This window comes from Magnolia sinica, chromosome 10 (genome assembly GCF_029962835.1).
Source record: "Magnolia sinica isolate HGM2019 chromosome 10, MsV1, whole genome shotgun sequence".
Lineage (NCBI taxonomy): Eukaryota > Viridiplantae > Streptophyta > Magnoliopsida > Magnoliales > Magnoliaceae > Magnolia > Magnolia sinica.
In genome coordinates this window covers 75,581,093-75,601,232 of record NC_080582.1, presented here as the reverse complement: position 1 = coordinate 75,601,232, position 20,140 = coordinate 75,581,093, and the positions used below count along the sequence as shown (strand labels likewise).

At 38.2% G+C, this 20,140-nt stretch overlaps 1 protein-coding gene across 4 annotated transcripts in view; it reads left to right on the top strand.

The window, feature by feature from the left end:
* The window catches only part of LOC131217028 (probable protein phosphatase 2C 11), a 49,948-nt gene extending 30,357 nt beyond the window's left edge, over positions 1 to 19,591 (top strand). For 3 of the 4 annotated variants that reach the window (XM_058211712.1, XM_058211711.1, XM_058211710.1), the window contains 6 exons: positions 8,537 to 8,662; positions 8,791 to 8,914; positions 13,157 to 13,233; positions 13,894 to 13,946; positions 18,753 to 18,807; positions 19,166 to 19,591. In XM_058211712.1, the coding sequence (XP_058067695.1) occupies positions 8,537 to 8,662; positions 8,791 to 8,914; positions 13,157 to 13,233; positions 13,894 to 13,946; positions 18,753 to 18,807; positions 19,166 to 19,360 (630 nt within the window). In that variant the 3' untranslated portion in view covers positions 19,361 to 19,591. Of the gene's footprint in view, positions 1 to 8,536; positions 8,663 to 8,790; positions 8,915 to 13,156; positions 13,234 to 13,893; positions 13,947 to 18,614; positions 18,808 to 19,165 lie in introns of those variants that run through there. The other variant, XM_058211713.1, reaches the window with a different exon arrangement.
* Positions 19,592 to 20,140: the final 549 nt, after the last annotated feature.

The following is a 20,140-nucleotide window of genomic DNA, read 5'->3' as shown; positions in this document are numbered from 1 at the left end:
TGGCAAACACAAAACGCAACTTGAAGTAATGGGAAAGGGCAGTGATTAAGTATAAAGGTAAAGAAAGAGCAACAAATTTGATTTAATATTGTTACTTATATTATTTTACTAAAAGCAATGAAAACATTAACTCCTCTCTTAAAAAAATAAAAATAAAAAAAATACAAAAATGTAATAAATAATTGAAAATATTAATTGATTTTAATAATATAGTGAAAAATAACTTTTAATATGAGCTAAGTAGTGCGTAACGTAGTCTATATAGTTTGTAGCATATGTAAAGTGTGGGCTACACGTGACTTGTGTTCTTTTCACTACCTACGTAGCATTAAGGCTAAGCTATGCTATGTAGTCTAAGCTACACGCTACAAAGTGTAGCTATTTAAAACACTTGTGTTGGCTTTAAAGGGTCGATTAGCAATTATTAAAGGATTGGTTGCCCTGGACATCAACCTTCTTTTACCCAAGCTGTTAGAAATCGGCAGTCGCAAAGCAAGTACTAACCCCTTCCCCAACTATTACATATATGCCCCAAAGGTGTGATATTAAAAAATGGTTATGTGACGACCATAATGGCTGTTATGTTAATGGTGACAGTGGGACTTGTTAGATGATGTTGGTATATAATGACTGTTCGGAAAGAAATTACCCGTAATGGACCTGTAACGGCGGAATATGGGGCTACTATAGTTTCTTCCTTCAAAATAAAATAAAGTAATTGACCACTATGACAATGAGGCTGGCTGAACAACCACCATTACTGTTATTGAATACCTTGCTCAAAGGGCAAGCGAAGCAAGATCATTGATGGGTTAGCTGTGAGGTATATACTATTGAGCACCACACACCAACGGAGAGCCATGGACTCCCTAGTCGCTACCCACAAAGGGGAATTTGGAATAGTTAGATCTAGAGCATGCAATGTTAGACTAGCGTACTGTGTCTGGTGGCAGACACATGAGCCATCACATTTATCACTGCCAACCCAATTGTTATACTCACAGTTAGCTACACAAAATAGCGAGGAGCTCACTGATACATGTTTACCAAACACCACTTGTGTGCCAACTAGTCATGCCTGGGGATGCATATTAGCCCAACTATCAGTCGATCACTCGCTAGCAATGAAGTGGATTTGTGAATAGTTAGGTTTATAGCATGCAATGCTTGACAAGCCTACTAAGCATGATGGCACACACGTATACCACCATTAGACCAAAAAATGGGAAAAAACGTGCTCAAGCAGTTGTCCACACAAAATTACAACGAGCACACTAGTACATGTTCATTGAACACAACTCACGTACCAACCAGGGTGTCCCATATCGGTTACGTAACGGCTGATACGTAACGGTAACGGTGGGGTCTGTTACGCGATACGGGGGCGTAACAGGCAATGCCCCGATTTTGCTACCGTAACGGCCGTTACAGGCGAAACGGTCGTTATTGACCCGTAACGGCTGTTACGGGCCTTAAAAATAGGGAAAAAAATAGTTACCTTTTTTTTTTTCTTTCTTTCTTTTCTTCTTCTGCTTCTTCTTCTTCTCGGGAAGTTGCGGCTGCGGCTGCGGTGGCCTGCTGCTGCTGCTTCTTCTTCTTCTTCTTCCTCTCTCTCTCTCTCTCTTTCCCTCTTTTTTCTTCTCCTTTCCCTCTTTTTTCTTTTCGGTTTCCCTCTCCCTTCTTTTTTTTTCGGAGGTGTACCGCGCACCAGCTGGAGGTACGTGTCATGCTAAGACGAGCGCTGACAGTCTTCGAGCTCCGAGTTGTACGAACGGTTCAAAGGAAATCAAAGTTACGTGGGCTCCACAGTGATGTATTTATTATATCTACACCGTTCATCTATTTTCAGAGATCATTTTAGAGCACCACCAAAAAAATGAATTATATCCAAAGATCGTCTGGACCACATCAAAAATAGCAGCGGAGATAATGATTTTCACCGTTAAACAATTCGTAGGGCCCACCGTAACGTTTATTTTCCATCCAATCTGTTCAAGCCTTAAGACGAGCTCGTCAAATGAATGGACGGTTTAGATATAACACATGTCAGCTTGATCTAAAACTTTTGTAGCCCCCAATAAATTTTTAATGGTGAACTTTTAATTATTGTTGTTTCTTATGATGCAGTCCACCTGAGCTTTGGATGTGCCTCATTTTTGGGCTCATGCCCTAAAATTATTTGGCAAAATGGATGGACGGTGTGGATATGACACATTCATCACGGGTGGGGCCCAAAAATCTTTGACACGTGTGCTACACTTCACCATCCGAGTCCCGCCTAATTCGGGCCCTTAAAAAATTGTACATGAGACATATATTAACTTAAAACTTACCAATTAAATTATGGACTGCAATTGCTAACTCGCAATGCCAAAATCAAATTGTTTGAATAGTTTTAATTGTTAATTTGTGGACTTTTATTTTTTAAAATAGGGCCTTTTGATTTTTTTCATGATTCACTATCCAATAAATGTACACCAATTCATAAGTGGGATAATGGCAATAAATTGCATGAATTTGAGGCTAATTTGGGGCATAGATTGGTCCTCCAAGTCAGCCCCAAATTGGCAATGCCATCTACCTGAATTTAATTTCATTTTTTTAAAGAACTATTGGGAGAAATGATATCAAATTGTTTAGTATATAAATTAGATATTTAGAAAATTAAATATATGAATTTTGTAGTCAAATTCAGGTTACCTGGTTCAAAAATTAATCAGACAGTCCGATACAACTTCTCACCAAAGAGTGGACCGTTACACCACCATAAACATGTTCCAATTTATAAATGAATGCATATTTGGAATGCTTAGAATATTTCGGATTTAATCCATATTTTTTTATATTTTTTTGGCAAAAAAAAAAAAAATTGCACCGTTACGGGCCGTTACGCCCTTGTATCGCCGTTACACCCTCGTATCCGTATCGGTTTCGAAGGGCACCGTTACGCCAACCGGTACCGATACGGGATACCTTGGTACCAACGCAGTCATGCCCCAGCCCGCATGTTAGCCCACATATTGCACGCTTCCTGCTAAGGAAAATTCTAGGATGCATATTAGCCCAACTATCATTCTATCACTCACTAGCAATGAAGTGGATTTGTGAATAGTTAGGTTTATAGCATGTAATGCTTGACAAGCCTACTGAGCATGATGATACGCACATATACCAGCATTAGACCAAAAAATGTTAAAAAAACATGCTCGAGCAGTTGGCCGAGTGCACTAGTACATGTTCATTGAACACAACTCATGTACCAACACAGTCATGCCCCGGCCCGCATGTTAGCCCACATATTGCATGCTTCCTGCAAAAGAAAATTCCAGAATGGTTAAGGTCTATGCACGCAATGGCAGACAAGCCTGCAAAGCATGAATACAGTAAATAATCTTTTTCTTACCCAAAATTTGGTTGACAAAGTTGTCCGACTAGATTGTAAGATTGAAGAAATGCCATATGAATGGAAGAAAGTACCTTGCTACCTATTTCTAAGAATAAAGGAGACATGCATTGTTGTACTAACTATCGTGGAATTAAACTTATGGACCATAGTAATTGAGCAAAGACTAAGGCATGATACAAATGTATTAGAAAATCAGTTTGGTTTTATGTTAGGGAGGTCTACCACTGAAGCTATTTTTCTACTAAGACAATTGATGAAGAAATATTAGGAGGGGAGGAAGGATTGTTGAGTGTGAAATATTGCATATTTTCCCTTTTTTATACCTTGGTTTTGTGAACATGCTGGTGTTTAATTGATCTATTTATACATGTTTTCTTGTATGATGTGATTTTGAGAGCTTAAGCTGAAAAGAATGCTAAAAGCATGAAATTGATGCTCAAAGAATTACCAAGATGAAGATTGGTTCTATGGAGGTCAAGATTGAAGATTTCAAGAGTCCAATATCCAAGGAAACCAAGTAAAGAAGGAAGAAAACTGAAGTTTCAAATTGCAAAAAATCGGACGTGCTGAATTCTACTGTTTGATGCCATCGATGGCTGGTTCGATGACATTGAAGTAAGTGTTCGATGCCATCGAAGCCACTTCGATCCCATCGCAAAATCAAGAAAAATCCGATTTCCTTGTTGGCCATATTTGGGACTCATTCGATTCTATCGAAGACATGTTCGATGCCATCGAAGGAGTGTTGGATGCAATCGAACTTTTAGCATTCTTTTCACCTTAAGCTATCAAAATTACCTCGCAAGAGAAAACATGTATAAATAGATTAATTAAAGACCACTGTGTTCACAAAACCAAGGTATAACAAATGGGAAATATGCAATATTTCACACCAAACAAGTATCTCCACATGGTCTTTGTTGATGTTGAGATAACTTATGATAGGGTCCCTAGATAGTTAATTTGGTGGGAGTTGGGAAAGAAAAGGGTCTTAAGAGGATATATTGACATGCTTAAGGATATGTATGAGGGGGCAATAACAAATGTGACGACTACTAGTGGAGAGACAAGTGAGTATCCAACTACTGTAGTCTTGCACTAGGGATTGGCATTGAGCTTGTACCTTTTGCATTGTTTATAGACGAGTTAATGAGGCATTTGCAGGAAGAGATCCCATGGTGTATGTTGTTTGCAGATGACATTGTTTTGATTGATGAGACGGGGGAGGGCATAAACACAAAGCTAGATTTATGAGGGGTGCTCTAGAATATAAAGGATTTAAAACTTGTTGGACTAAAACGGAGTATATGGAGTGCAATTTTAGTAACAATAGGAGTGGGAATGAGGAATTAGTTAAGGTTGCTGACATAGAAGTTTCCCAAAAGGACGACTTTTGACATCTTGGGATGAGAATGGAGAGGTAGAGAAGGATGTTGCCCATAGAATTCAAGTGGGCTGGAAGAAATGGAGATGTGCCTCTGGAGATTTATGTGATTGTTGTGTACCAATCAAACCGAAAGGGAAATTATATGTAATGACAATAAGTCCACCCATGCTTTATGGGGGCAAAATGTTGGGCACTTAAGTAACAACTTGTTCGTAGGATGATTGTAGCTGAAATGAGGATGTTGAGATGGATGAGTAGCAAGACAAGGATAGAATTAGAAATAAATGCATTCAATGGAATTTAGGACTAGCACCACGAGTTAATAAGATGAGGGAAAGTGAACTTAGATGGTTTGGTCAGGTGCAACTGAAACTAAAAACTGTGCCGATTAGGAGTGAGTTGGTCCAAGTTGAAGGCTTGAAAAGGGCGAGGGGCATGCCCAAAAGGACGTGGTTGGGGGTAGTAAGAAAAGACTTGAGATTTATGGTTTAACCGAAGTTATGGGCCCTTGATGGAGTAGAATGGTGGACCAAGGTTCATGGCCAACCCCTATTAGTTGGGATAAGGCTTAGATGATGTTTGGTATTATGAAAGTTTGTTGTGTTCAGATGTGTGGTCACAGCATGATGATGGCTCATTCCACATGCTTGTGAACAATTACATTGGGCATTGTCCTATGCACTGGTTTGATTCCAAACCAACAAATAATCACATGATATTGTTGAACAAGATCTCTTTCCTAAACCATGTTGTCTAATATGAAAGATATTCGCTGTTTTCTAGCCTCAAGCTGCCGTCTATAAATTTATGAAGGAAATTCAAGAAATTAGCCCCAAATGCATGTAATAAGCTGTGGGTTAGCGAAGTGACATAAAACTCAAGAGGCAATTCTGAATAGGCAAAAGAAAAAAGAAAGGAAAAGATATTCTAAATATCTACAAAAAAAAAAGGGGGGGTACCAAAGTTCCCTTGCAGACCTCCATGGCCATCTACAGACACCCTAGTCAACAATGTTAAGCTAATTAACCCATTTATCATGGAAAAAGGGGGCTTTCACATTGTATTAGGAAAAAGCGTATTGTAGAATTTTTCTAAGTATTCACCTTAAAACCCATTGCAAGGCTCAAGCATAGCCCAAGCTCACCTATAGCCCAAAAGATCACATCTAAGTCAGAGAACTCAAGAAATTGGACCAAAGATGAACCAAAATGTTGTGGGATCCATCCTAACCCAAATGTGGGCCCCACACCTTTTCTTCTGGAAAAATCTGAGGATGCAAGAAAAGCTTTTCTTCATGTCAGGGGCCGAAACCATAAAAAATGTGGCCTTGAATGTAGGAAAGATTGTCTGCATCCAAGGCCAAATTTTGGGTCAACTTAGTGTTCCAACTTCTTAAGTTCTTGATGTCCAAACCCTATGATCCATTGGTCCATCTTAAAGCCCTTCAAATTTCCCTTCTGATGACCCCAATTCCAACTCGATCCAATATTCGGGTGCGATTTTACGGTCAAAATACAGAGTGCGTGATTGATCATTCAACAATTGTGGAACCTGAATTTGACCTGACTTGTGGACCCCACATCTCCCAAACCCCTAGGAATTTTTCTCCCAAAGAATAACCATTAGTTAGCCTGCCAAGTATCCTTATAGATCACCCAAATCCAGTACCTAATCCCCGAGTTTCGATTAGAAAACCGAAGGGTGCACATGCTAGACTGTGTGCAGGAAAACAATATTTGAAATTACCATTTTCTCCTTGCACGAAAATGCAAAGCCCGATTTTCATTTTTCATTGACCTTTTAACCCACCTTTTTACCAAAACACCCCTAAGAGCCTTAGTTTGACCCTAAACTATCACCTTTTTATACAAGTATCCCTCTAACTTAAGCAGTGAAATACCAAAACTACCCCTGTTTTAAACCATGAGATTCTCCCTAGTGTCTTAATCTGAATCATTCATTTCCTAGCCTCTAGAAACCTCTTAGAACCTTTCCTAGACTTAATTGCCCTTTATTTCTCTACAATATACACCCAAACCACCAAATTAACCTCCAAGATCTTGCCATTTGTCAATCATCCATAGTTAGCTTAACCTTTAGAGCATACCCAACTTGCCTTCAATTTATAATATTGCCACCCCTCCTCTGTAAATAGATGCCTCTTGGTACGAGGGAGGGGTCTTTGCCTCAAAATTCCTGTCTCCATATTTAGCTCAATCCTAACACTTGGAGAAATTCTGCAAATCCTTTGGAGACACAAGAGAAGATGAGCAAGAGGTTAAGAGCTTGGGAATTCCATCTCCCTCAAGGCCACGGAGTAAAACTATACTCTTAGGGCGTGTTTTTGATTTTCCAAATCGCGTGTAAATGCATTGGGAATTAGTAATTATTACTACTTCACCTGTTTGAAAATGCACTTGCATTTCTGTCTTGAAAACCGAGTCAAAAATTTTAGCGTAACAGTTTAAGTCATGAGCCGTCCATTGGGTTTAAATTTTTGGGCCCCACCATGATATATATGATATATCTGAGCCGTCCATCGGTTTTAGCGTAACATTTGAAGTCATGAGCCAAAAAATGAACCTGATCCAACACTCAGGTGACCCACACTAAAGGAAACAGTGGCACCGATACGTTTTTAACGGTAGATGTTCGATTCCCTAAATCTTGTGCTGTGGCCCACTTGATCTTTGTATCAGCCTCATTTTTTTGGTCAAGTCCTAAATTCAGCTGGCATAACAGATGGACGATGTGGATAAGACACAGACATCATGGTGGGCCCCACATATTTTATAGTGTCCTTGGGTTTAGAGCTCAAAAAAGTAAGTATCAAATCAAGCATAGACAACAACACTGTAATTACCCAGTGAAATAATTATTACTCACTTGTAGTGTATTTACCAAATGCTTGGAAAATCAAACATGCCCTTAGGAGTGGTTAGCCAAGGCTTCAATAACCTTGAGGGGTAGAGGAATTCACTTGTTCTTTGCCCAACTCTTGTTCAGCCAAGGCCTTTGGAGGACCACTCGTTCTAAACATTTATTAATAAAAGTCTAAAAAAATGTGAGGATCTCATATATGTATTTCTTTTGGTTTTGGACATGCATATAATGGTGTAACCAGCCACCCTTTGATAAGAATTTGTTTGTTGGGCAGTGTTAGCTTGAATTGTTGAATGTTGACCAAGTAGGCCCTAAATGAACACAAATAAAGTATGATTTGGTGGATTAGTGCCTGTTTCATATAAATACAATCAGAGAAGATGGAAAATTTGAGGGGGGAGGGGGGATGGTTCAATATTTCCCAAAAAGGTCCACTCCACTTTGATTTATAGAATCCGACTCAAATTTTGTGTTTTGATCCTCAAAAGAGGCATGCATCTGGTTTTTAGTTTGAAATTAGTTTCAAAGCTTCCTTCATGGATGAAATGAAAATAAAATTTTCAAAATGGGCCATATTGGCCTTGTAATAGTTGCCGATACAGCCCCACCCCCTTTTTTTTAATGATGGACTGATTCACCCCCACATCGCATAACGGGAGTGACTGTTTCCTTTACGTATAGGCCAATACAAAACCATTTTTTATACTATGTGCAGCAGACAAACCATTACCCCTGGGCCAAAAGCAAGAGAAAAGGAACCTTAGCTTGTATCTAATTTGTTTCTTTTTTAAATCTAACTGTGTTTAACATGTAATAAAATCCTTTATGTTTGCAATAATTCTTGTTTAACCTGGGATTAGGGTCCCCATGCTGATTTTGCTGGACCAACATCTGGAAGCACTGCCTGTGTTGCAATCATTCGAAACAACCAACTTATTGTTGCAAATGCTGGTGATTCTCGTTGTGTAATCTCAAGGAAGGGTCAGGTATGTTTTACTTCATATGCATCCCTAAGTACACATTAATATTCAGAGGAGAGTTTATATGCTTCTTTTGGAAATATCTTTCCAAAAGAATATCCAGACAGTGCTTGATGTGGGCTTTCTTTTTACAGGCATACAACTTGTCTAGGGATCACAAGCCGGAACTTGAGGTGGAGAGAGAAAGGATCCTAAAAGCTGGTGGTTTCATCCATGCAGGGAGGGTTAATGGAAGCTTAAACTTAGCAAGAGCAATTGGTACTTCATGGGGCTTTATCATCATCATCATCATCATCATCTAAGCCTTATCCCAACTAATTAGGATTGGCTACATGAATCCTTTTCCTCTATTCCACTCTATCAAGGGCCATAACTTTAGGCAAGACTATATCATGAAGTCTTTTTTTACTACCTCCACCCCAAGGTGTTCGAAAATGGTTACGTATCGGCCGTAGCGGCTGATACGTAACAGTAACGGTCGTGACTGTTATGCGTTACGGGGTCATAATGGCCACCCCCTCTTTTTTGTGCACGTAACGGCCGTTGCGGTACTATAACAACTGTTACGGGCCTAAAGAAAATAGGAAAAAAAAAAAAAAGAAGGAAAAAACTTACATTGTTCTTTCTTTCTTTTCTCCTTCTCCTTCTCCTTCTTCCTCCTCTTCTTCTCAGGCTGCTGCGGCTGCGGCGGCAGCAGTTCCTGCGGCCCTTCTTCTTCTTCTCTCTCTCTCTCTCTCTCTCTCTCTCTCTCTCTCTCTCTCTCGTCTTTTCATTTCGTTCTTGAAAAATGAATGGACTGACAGCCATGCACTTCAAATTTCATTTTTAAAATGGTCTGCGGTGCACAGTGCACTTGCACTGTTTTCTTACGTGGGCCCCACCTTGAATTATGTGTTGTATATCCATGCCCTCCGCTATAATGTTTATGTTCAATCAAACCTGTTCATAAGGTCACATAGACTTTGACCTTGATGAAGGGAGAACACAAATAGTAGCTTGATAAATATATATATATATATATATATATATATATATATATATATATCTATCTTAAGAATTTTTTAATAGTGAGAATTAAATCCTTATTTTGTAGTTCACCTAAGATTTGGATCAGCCTCATTTTTTGGACCACGCCCTAAAATAAGTTGGCAAAAAGGATGGACCACGTGGATATACAACAAATGCATTGAGGTGGGCCCTACTTTTAAAGGGATACTCACTAGTGGTCCACCTAAGATTTAGATCTACTTGAATTTTTGGACCATGCCTTAAAATGAGTTGGCAAAACAGATTGATGGCATTGATATACAAGGTGATCAAGGTAGCCCGCACAGCCCACTAGTGATCCACCTGAGATCTGGATTTACCTTATTTTTTTTCCAATGCCCTTAAATGAGTTGCCAAAATGGATGGATGACATGGATATATAATACATAATCGAGTGGACCCCAGTACATGGCCCTAAAAATTTATACATGACGTATATATCAACTCAAAATTAACCAATTAAATTTTGGGACCATTGTTGCTAAGTCACAATCCCAAAATTAAATGACTCCTACAATTTTCACCATTAGTTTGCATACACTTGTTTTTTGAAATAGGACCATTTGATATTTTTCATTTTTCACTATCCAATAAATGTCCACCAATCCATTAGTGGGATAAGTGCCAATAGATTGCATTAATTTGAGGCTAGTTTGGGGCATCAAATGGTCCCCAAACCAACCCCGAATCAACAACACTATTTACCTCAAATTAATTTTAATTTTTTTAAAGATTTGTGGGGGAAAATGATATCAAATTGTTAGGTATATGAATTACAAAATAGGATGCAAAAGTCCCTAAACTCTATATATTGAAATAAAATGCATGCGAGTCACGAAGTATGCAATGTGCTAGCACTATAAATAAAAGGAAAACTTGAAAATATAAGATATTTTGGTATTACATTCATTATAGTAAATTTATATAGATATTATATAGTTAGAAAACTAAATATAAAAGGTTTGCAATTAATTCCAGGTTATCATGTTCATAAATCCATCAAACAACCCGATATAGCATTCTCACCAAAGAGTGGACCGTTACACCACCATAAATATGTTCCAAATTATAAATGAATGTATATTTAAAATATTTAGAATATTCCGGATTTAATGGATATTTTTCCATAATTTTTTGACCCAAAAAAAATTAAAAATTGCCCCATCACATACCCTGTATCGGCCGATACGGGGCGTATCCGTATCGGTAACGGTGGGCATCGTTACGCCCACCGATACCGATACCGAACACCTTGCTCCACCCACATTCCTTTGGGCCTTCCCCTTTTCCCTTTTAGAGCCTTCAACTTCATGGGGCTTCTTGTGAACTTTTATTAACATCCATCCTATTCGTATCTTAGACATTTGCATGGAGTGTCAAACATGGGTTTTCTTAAAAAAACCTGATGCACTAGCATATCTCTACATATATATTGAACTCACTTATAAGTGGATCTGCTGGCTTTCTTAAAAGCTACCTTTGATTAAAGCTCACTTGGAACGTCCCTCGTTAGGAAGCATGCCAGAAAGCCCCATTCACCCCCTTAACCGAACCTGAACAGTTGCACTGAAATTTGTTTCGCTTGTAATTAACTCTAAGAATGAAGTTTTTAAAGATAGAACAGTTTTAAGAATTTCAATGGACAAGGGAAGCACACAGGCACCACTGTGAACCTAAGAGTCACCTACGCAATAGGGCTGAAAGTTGGACGGGTTCAACCTGACCGACCCGTGATCGACCCATCATTGGGTTGGGCTCAGGCAGGATGCATTGAGTCCGATCTCGGGCTTGGGCTATACAAACACCAACTCGATAAAACTTGGGTCGGGCTTGGGTTGAGGTCTTGGGTTGCCCGACTCAACCCAAACCCGATCAATATATAAGTTACTAATAAATTATAATTGAGTGTGGATTGTTTGTGTTGAAGGCATAGGAAATTCCGGTGTTGTTGGGTCTCATTGATCGACATCAATTCCGATGACTCAAGCTAATAAGATTTGCCGGATTCCTCTCTCCCAAATAGATTGCGTGCTACACAACATGACTTTTAAAGAAATAGTTGTCCTATCTTTTAACTTGTTTGTTTAGAAAAAAAAAATGAAGTTCTTTACTATAAATAACTACATATATAATTAATAAAACTATAGATACAAAAAATAAGACGTGTAATGAAATACAATAGACAAATGTAATAATGAAAATATTATCATGTATCCAACCGACCAAACCGACCAAGCCCACTTGGATTGGGCTTGGGTTGAGAATTCCCAACCCGAGGTTGGGTTGGGTTGGGTTAGGTTAGGGTTGAGGTACAGGAACCTTGGGTTGGGCTAGGGTTGAGCACCAACCCGACCCAACCCAACCCGCCCGACTTTCAGCCCTACTGCGCAAGGAACCCTTCATTTTCTATATTGGATTGATGAATCCCACCTACCCTAAAGAGAAGAACTGGGCATCGGAACTGGGAAAAAAGAGTGACTCCCATGCCCTAAGTAGATTGAGCTTGATTCCCTCACCAGTTGATATTGAGGGATAGAGGCTTTTAATAGAGAATAGGGGCGAGAGCGACTGTATTTGACATGTTTGCCCTTAGATCTCAAGAATAGGAGGAAGTCAGCTTCATACACCCCTCAACTGCCTCGAGCTTCTATTTATAACAAACAAACTTACACACACACACACACACACACACACACACACACACACACACACACAAACACACACAGGGAGGGAGGGACTGTCCGTGCCGGGTAAAGATGATTTCCATAGAATCATAAGCAAGCTATGATAGGCCCAGCAATTATATTGCTCAAATGGTTTATTGGAACAATTCATATAAAGAATCTGGACCAACTATGTATAGGAGATATTGGTTGGATGGTTACAGTTGTCCAATGGGTGGATTTTTTCATGGTAGTTTATGAAATGTGCGATGAACCTAATGGACAGTCCTGATTGATCAATTGGACTGTCCATGTATAATGATGCAACTAGGAGTACTATGCCTTCTCTTTCTCTCTCTCATAATATATGCATGTACCTTTAGTTCATAAATGCAATAGATATAAGAAAATGTATCTACGAGGTTATAACTATGTCAATTGTGCATAAATTCTACTGGGTGTACTATGAATTGACTGCCCAAGTATCATGACGCAACCAGGAGTACTAGATGCTCTCTCTCAAAACCTCTCTGTCTCACATAATATGTTCCCATATGTATAGTTCATAAATGCAGTGGATATGGAAAAACATATCCATGAATTTATACATACGTTGATTGTACTTCAGTTCTGCTCAAATACAAGAATTAAATACAAATGAATTGCTTTTCCTAATAGCTGCATCAATGTGCATTTGACACAGCCTTTTTTTAAAATAGAAAATGCAGTGTCCTTCTTATGTAGCTTCCTATTGTCTTAATTTTTCAACTGTATTCTATATTTATTGCAGGAGACATGGAATTCAAGCAAAACAAATATTTGCCTGCTGAAAAGCAAATTGTGACTGCAAATCCAGACATAAACATTGTCTGTACTCCATGTCCTTTTGCATCATCAGCCTTCTGTGATTTATTGAAAGCTTGTAATTTAAGATCGACCTATTTATTTGGTAGAGTTGGGTGTTCTGAGAAATTGTGATTTCCAGGGTATCCAAGTTGAACTTAATGTGCTTGGTGGAGGATGGGTTGGCAATTCCCAGGCTTGGAAAGGTCTCAGGCCTGATATTTGAACTCTAGGTGTCAGGTGCCTCTGGCCTCCCAGGCTGGGCCTACTAAAAAAATTTCTTCTGCTCAGCGCGGGCTTGGCCCATTGCCGGTCCTATTGGTGGTGGGATGGAAAGTGCAAGTTCCATTAAAATCACTAATCTTCCTCTTTTTCTGCCTCAATTTGTGGTTGGGACTTGAGATATAGGTTTTGTTCTCATTACAACCACCTCATCAACAGCCCAATTTAGTGGAGGATGGAAAGTACATCTTGTATTAAGCTTGCTGTATTTTGCAGCATTTCCTCCTAATCATGGTTGAGAATTGAAATGTATGGTCATGGATGAGAAGATTCTGTTCTCATCTCAACCCCATTTTGGTGGTAGCACACCCTTTCAGCCTTGGGAATTGCGAACACCCTAGTGGTATGCTGAAAGTCTTTTATAACCATGTGCTTTTGCTTATTGTTTTTGTTATTTCCTAGGTTGATCTTTGTGATGATGATGAATTCATTGTTCTTGCATGTGATGGCATTTGGTAAGTCTCCCATACACATTTTCACTATTGAAGACTTCTGTACTAGTGATACTTTTGTTTTTGTATTGGATACCATTTTTCTAAGGGTGTGTTTGGTTGTAATAAATATCATGAAATTTCAGGAGATTTTTGCACTAACTTAGACTGATTAATAATCAAATACAATGATACTTGGTGCAACCAAATGCACCGTAGGAAACCTACTCTAAACGTGTTAAGATGCATCGCATCATAATTTACGCTCATCTCAACAAAGCTCACTGCTAATCAGGCAACTCGAGAGTGGTTACTAACACATCAACCAGTCTTTCTCCTCAACCAGTCTGTTTTACTTTTTGTTTCATCAAGATAGACATCCTTTATTCTTTCCATCATTTAATGGAGTAGTAGGCCGTCATCATCACCATCATAGCCTTACAGAGTCGGCAAGTATAGTATCAAATCTAGAATATAATCTTTTTGGCACAAAACTTTATAAATGGCTATAGATGGTTTACCGAGGCCTAGTTAACTTTATGTATCCTTGAATTCTTGATGCTAAGAGTGTTTTGGTGCCCTATTGATTTGAACTGCTATGATGAGATCAATAGATACCCTGGCATTTGATACATAGAAGATGAATGTTCCTTTTACTAAACTGCAAGTGAAAAACTACATAGAAATGAATTCAAGTAGAGCACTGAAACATTATTCACCTTAGTTGCATGCAGTGTTTTAAGTATTGACGATACTGGCCGATATATCCCACTATATATCTTGTATCCCAGCTGTGTGATACGAAACGCAGGAGTAGTGGGATATATCCCACATGTTCAATCCAATGAGCATTTTCAGTTTTTGATCTTTTTTTTTTTCTTCTGTAAATCATGATAAATCAATGTCAAACTACTACAAATCCACGATTTTTCATGTTTTGCAGGAAAATTAATGGATTGCGAGCTTCAATTTCGAGATTTGGCGGAGATGGGCCGAGTTGCGGAAAATTGGAAAAAAATCAAAATTTCTCAATTTCTCGCAAATTGGTTGCAATCTTTGTGTCCAAACATAAAATCAAACATATATGTAACCTAATGTAGTGATTCTTCTTTTACTTTTGAATGTATTGCTTGTGTTTCCACACGTCTTCTTACATTTATAAATTATATGAATAGACTTTGAATATACTTGCATCAATTCAGTTAGACAACGCGCATAGATTAGGACCCCATATAAAGAAAACCTATTATGTGTACTTGTTTTTTTGTTACGTTTTGATTTATAAGTGTGGATTGATGTCTTTTTTAACAATCAATGAAGGTTCATTGAAAATTCAACTAATTTCCCTATGTTTCCCTATGCTTCCCACAACAACGATACATTACGCGATACAACCAATATATCTCATGCGATAACCGATACATATCCATATCTGAAGGGTGCGATTCGTAACGCGATACTGATATTTTGGACACTGGTTGCATGCAATGTTTTCCGTGTCATTATCACGTAATGTATCACACCCTTGGGATACGGATACATATCGGTTATCGCATGGGATACATTGATTGTATCATGTAATTTATCGCTGTTATTCAGAAACATGGGGAAAATATTGGGAAATTGGTTGAAATTTTCAATGAAACTTCAAGGATTGTTAAAAAAAGACACCAATATACACCTAATTTTTTTTTAAAAAAAAAAAAAATTCACAAAAAACAAGTGCACATAATGGGTTTCCTTTGTATAAGGGCTTAATTTATGCATTGTTTGACTGAACTGATGTAGCCATATTCAAAGTTAGGTCATAAAATTTATAAATGTAAGAAGACTTATATGGAAACATAAGCATTACATTCAAAAGCAAAAGAAGAAGTATTAAATTAGAAATATACTTGTGGATTTCAAAAAAATAATAATAATAATTTACATTTTAATTATTTTTAATTAAAATTGATTTTTTTTTGCCAAAAATCGCCTAATTTTCAAGAATGTGTAGATCGGGTTATATACATGATTGATTCTGTGTTTGGACACACTAAGATTGCAACCGATTCTGGAAAAATTAGGGAAATTTTGAAATTTTTTTTTTTTTTTTCAATTTCCCGCAACTTGGCCCATCTCCCCAAATTTTGAAATTGAAACTCCAAATGTATAAATTTTTATGCAAAACATAAAGAATCATGAATTTCTTACCATTTGACACTATCTATAGCATATAAAAATGAATCAAAAATAAAAATAAAAAAAAGAAGAAAAAAGAGCATATTTTAGAATCTGGCTCCAAGAAGTTTCCGATTGCGATTACGGAGAAATTTTGAAGAATTTCTTCCAACAAACTAGAGTGGATTGTTTGAAATCATCTTAAGATGTACTAGGAACTTTTTTGTTTTGCAAACAAAAAAAAATCAAAATTTGTGAGTTTTTGATGATTTTCTAGACAAAACAATGCCAGTTTCCTTTTATCCCTTTCGATATCACACTCAGTATCGATATATCGCACGGTACATTAAGAACTTATAAAGGGGGAGTGTGGATATATCATACGATACCATGAAAAATGGATATTAAAGATGGGTTTCGTGTCGCCCAACTGGGATAATAGATATATCGTGGGATATATCGGTGATATTGTAGGATGCTAAAACGCTGGTCGCATGAACCTTCCACCTTGGTGCCACTTCTACTTCAAATCTCTCCCCAAACTTGCACTCCCTCTTCCTAGCTGTTTATAAACTGAAGAGTAGATGAGGAAAGGGAAACCTCACATTTGAGGAAAACTATGGAAAATGAATTCTGTGGGAAAGAATCCTTAAATAACCTGTTTGTTTTAGCATGCACGATTTCAATAGAAATGTGGAATGGTCAGTCAAAAAAGTGAATTCTGTCAAAAAGGGTTGAAATGTCCATTTCTTAGGTTTTAGAGAGGAAAAGGAAATGCTCCTTCTTTTGAGGAAATATGAGGAAAAGGAAATATATTTCTTCAATCCTCGTCTTTCGCAAATGAGGGGACCATCACATCTAAAGATATCAATTTCCTTTCATCATGTTACTTTTTTATTTCCACCACTCCAAAGAGCTCCTTTAGTAAGCACCTTTGGTACCCCCACATTGTCGGATATTATAAGACATGGTGGGAGACATGGCTCAGCCTTTGAAAAAAAAAAAAAACATAATATAAGTCGATAGAATTTTTTACAGTAAAAAATATTTAAGTATTAAATACTATGATTTGGGATCAATATGTATCGTTTTCGATGCATAGTGATAAATTCAGATGCATGCTTCTGCTGTGATACCTTGAGATTGCTTCATTGATGGGCGCCCCTAAACTAAAAAATAAAAAATAAAAATTGTTTCTCGGTCATACTTTGTACTATGAAGAAGAGCCCTTTATCCCTTTTATTTTTATTTTTTTTAACAAAAGTCTTTTTTTTTTCTTTGAAAGAACCCACCGAAGCAACAACCAAGGTTTGGAAAGAATACAGCCCAAACAATTACAACCAAAAAGTAGAAAAATTACAAACATCCATGGCTTTCGAGCCAGACACCCAGCCCACCACAGATCCACTCCTATTTTGAAAGCAGCAACTATTCTGCTCCTGCCAAATAATCCACAAGACTGGCATTAAGACTAGATGCTATATCACTGTTCCTTCTTCCCAAGCCCTCCACCATGCCATGCCAACAGAAGGCCTTCAATCAATTCCTACAGCACCCAAGAAATGTTGAAGATTGCCAGGAGATGGAGCCCTTCACCTCTTCTGCTTTTCTTGTATGGAAAAGATAATAAAATCAGCTTCACTGTCTTTGTGCTTGTATTCCCAAACTTGAACATCTGTGCCTAATCTCTGAGAATGAGGGTGAGAGATGTGATCGAATCTCCCTCTCTTCATTTCCTGTGATCTTTTGCATAATGTCCACTGGAACGTCCATGGATTTTATCATCAACTTGATGAATTAATTTCAGGATATAGGACTTTCCTATTATTACAGGTTGTTCAAAAGGATCTCCTGTTCTTCCATCAAATATTCTGCGTTTTCCTGGACACTCGGGTTCAAATACCCATGGATTTGCTGTTTGCTTACTGGCTGAATATAATTCAGAAAACACTAGTTTTCTCGAAGCCTCTTGCTCATATCTCTCATCAAAGAGTGCTATTCTATGATGTCTGTCCAGCAGGTCCCTGACTAACCTGAGCGAGCATTCAAATATCTGTCCCACATTCATTTGCGAAGTTACTCCTAATGGGTTGAAGACCATATCAACTGGTGTTCCATCTTGCAAATAGGGCATATCTTGTCTAGGCAAAATTTTTGAAATGATACCTTTATTCCCATGTCTTCCAGCTACTTTTATCACCTACTTTGATTTCATGTTTCTGTGAAATATATACACGAATCATTTCTGGATTATAACTGGAACCCCCCTTTTTCTGGATCCATCTCACATCAATAACTCGACTCCTTCCCCCTATAGGTAGTTTTAGACAAGTTTCCTTTGCAGTGGATACCTGAATGCCAAGTATGGCCCGTAATAATCTATCTTCCAGAGCATACGATGATTCTTTCGCTGTCTGAGGCATTAAATTACCTACTAAAATATCACCTGTTTCTATCCAAGATCCCAGCATCACAATTCCATTTTTGTCTAAATTGCTGAGTAATATATTTTCATTCTGTCATTAACAGTGGCTTGGTTATCATTCAAAAAGATGCTCCATCACATTTCCTCGCAAGATGCTTCTTGAAGTGCATCTTGAATTTTATTTATTTATTTATTTATTTTTGGGTTTTTGGGTAATTGATGATTGCTGCTGCTGTTGCCAGGGACTGCATGTCAAGCCAGCAACTTGTAGATTTCATAAATGAACACATAAACTCCGTAAGTAGGCAATGCCTCTCTTAATTGGATTAGTCATGTAACCAAAAAAGAAAGGAAAAAAAAACCAGAGCCGTCTGCTTCTTAGGAGGCAATACACATTTGATCAATTCAACTTTTGTTTAGCCTGGGACATTCCCCTGAAAATTTTCCCATCAGGTGATCCAAACAGTCCTATTTGGCCCCTGTCATGAGTTCAGTCCATTTCATGACAGGGCCCACCGGATTATAGGTTTAGTTCACTAAAAGGTGGCTTTTCATTGCTGGGATGAATGAAAAGATGCCACTTCTATCTGTTCTGCATTGTGTAATATCCCTTAGTTTTCTTCCCTCCATCTAAATGGTGTATGTATTCATGCAGGAAAGCAACCTCTCTGCAGTATGTGAGAGAGTTCTTGACAGATGTTTGGCACCATCAACGGCCGGTGGAGAAGGATGTGACAACATGACGATGATTCTGGTGCAGTTCAAGAAACCCATCAGCACCACTGCCAGTGGAGCCGAGCAGTCATCTGAGCTCGAAGAAGCTGAATCGAAGTCAGTCGAAACGAGTTAGGGCCAAGATAATCAAATGGTGCTGTTTTCACGCACTTGAGATTGGTGGGGGCACACATGAAATTTGATTTTCATGGTTTCTATGTTTCAGACATGAATTTCTCATCACATATCTGTAAATGTAGGTGATTAGTACAAATGATTACATAAGCACTCATAGCATGTTCGTGTGTAGATTCGCCCCACTTAACCGATGGATCATTTGAATAAAGTGTACAGGTACTGCTGATCATCGGATCTGCTAAAAACCATATGCAATTTCAGCCACACGTCCGGTTTCCACATCTATACCAACAGGATGTGGGGTTACTTGAAATATGAAAGGCCCAATCCACTACAATGTTTTTAGAATAAGCTTATTCCAATCTAGGTGGGGCCACTACCATGTAGGGCCCATCCTATCTGTTCAAAAACACAGGTAGGCCACACCACAGGCAACACGGGGATGGGGACACCCATCATTGAAACCTTATATTTTGTGTATGGAGCACACTGTATTTTGTATATGTCAATTGGGCTGCTCCTTGATTAGTAGGAAATCCAAAATAAAATAAAATCAGTGCATTCCAAAATTCAGGTGGGGCCACATGATTTTATAGGTTTTAGATATGATTTTACAGTGTGGCCCACCTGTGTTTTGAATCACCCTGATTTTTGGGTGTAAAGGAGAACACGAGGAATTGCATGATGGATGCATGGTGGGCGCGACGCCATGTTGTGGAACAAGCTTATTTTACAAACCTTGTAGAGGATTGGGCCTCATATGAAATAGCCATTCGTA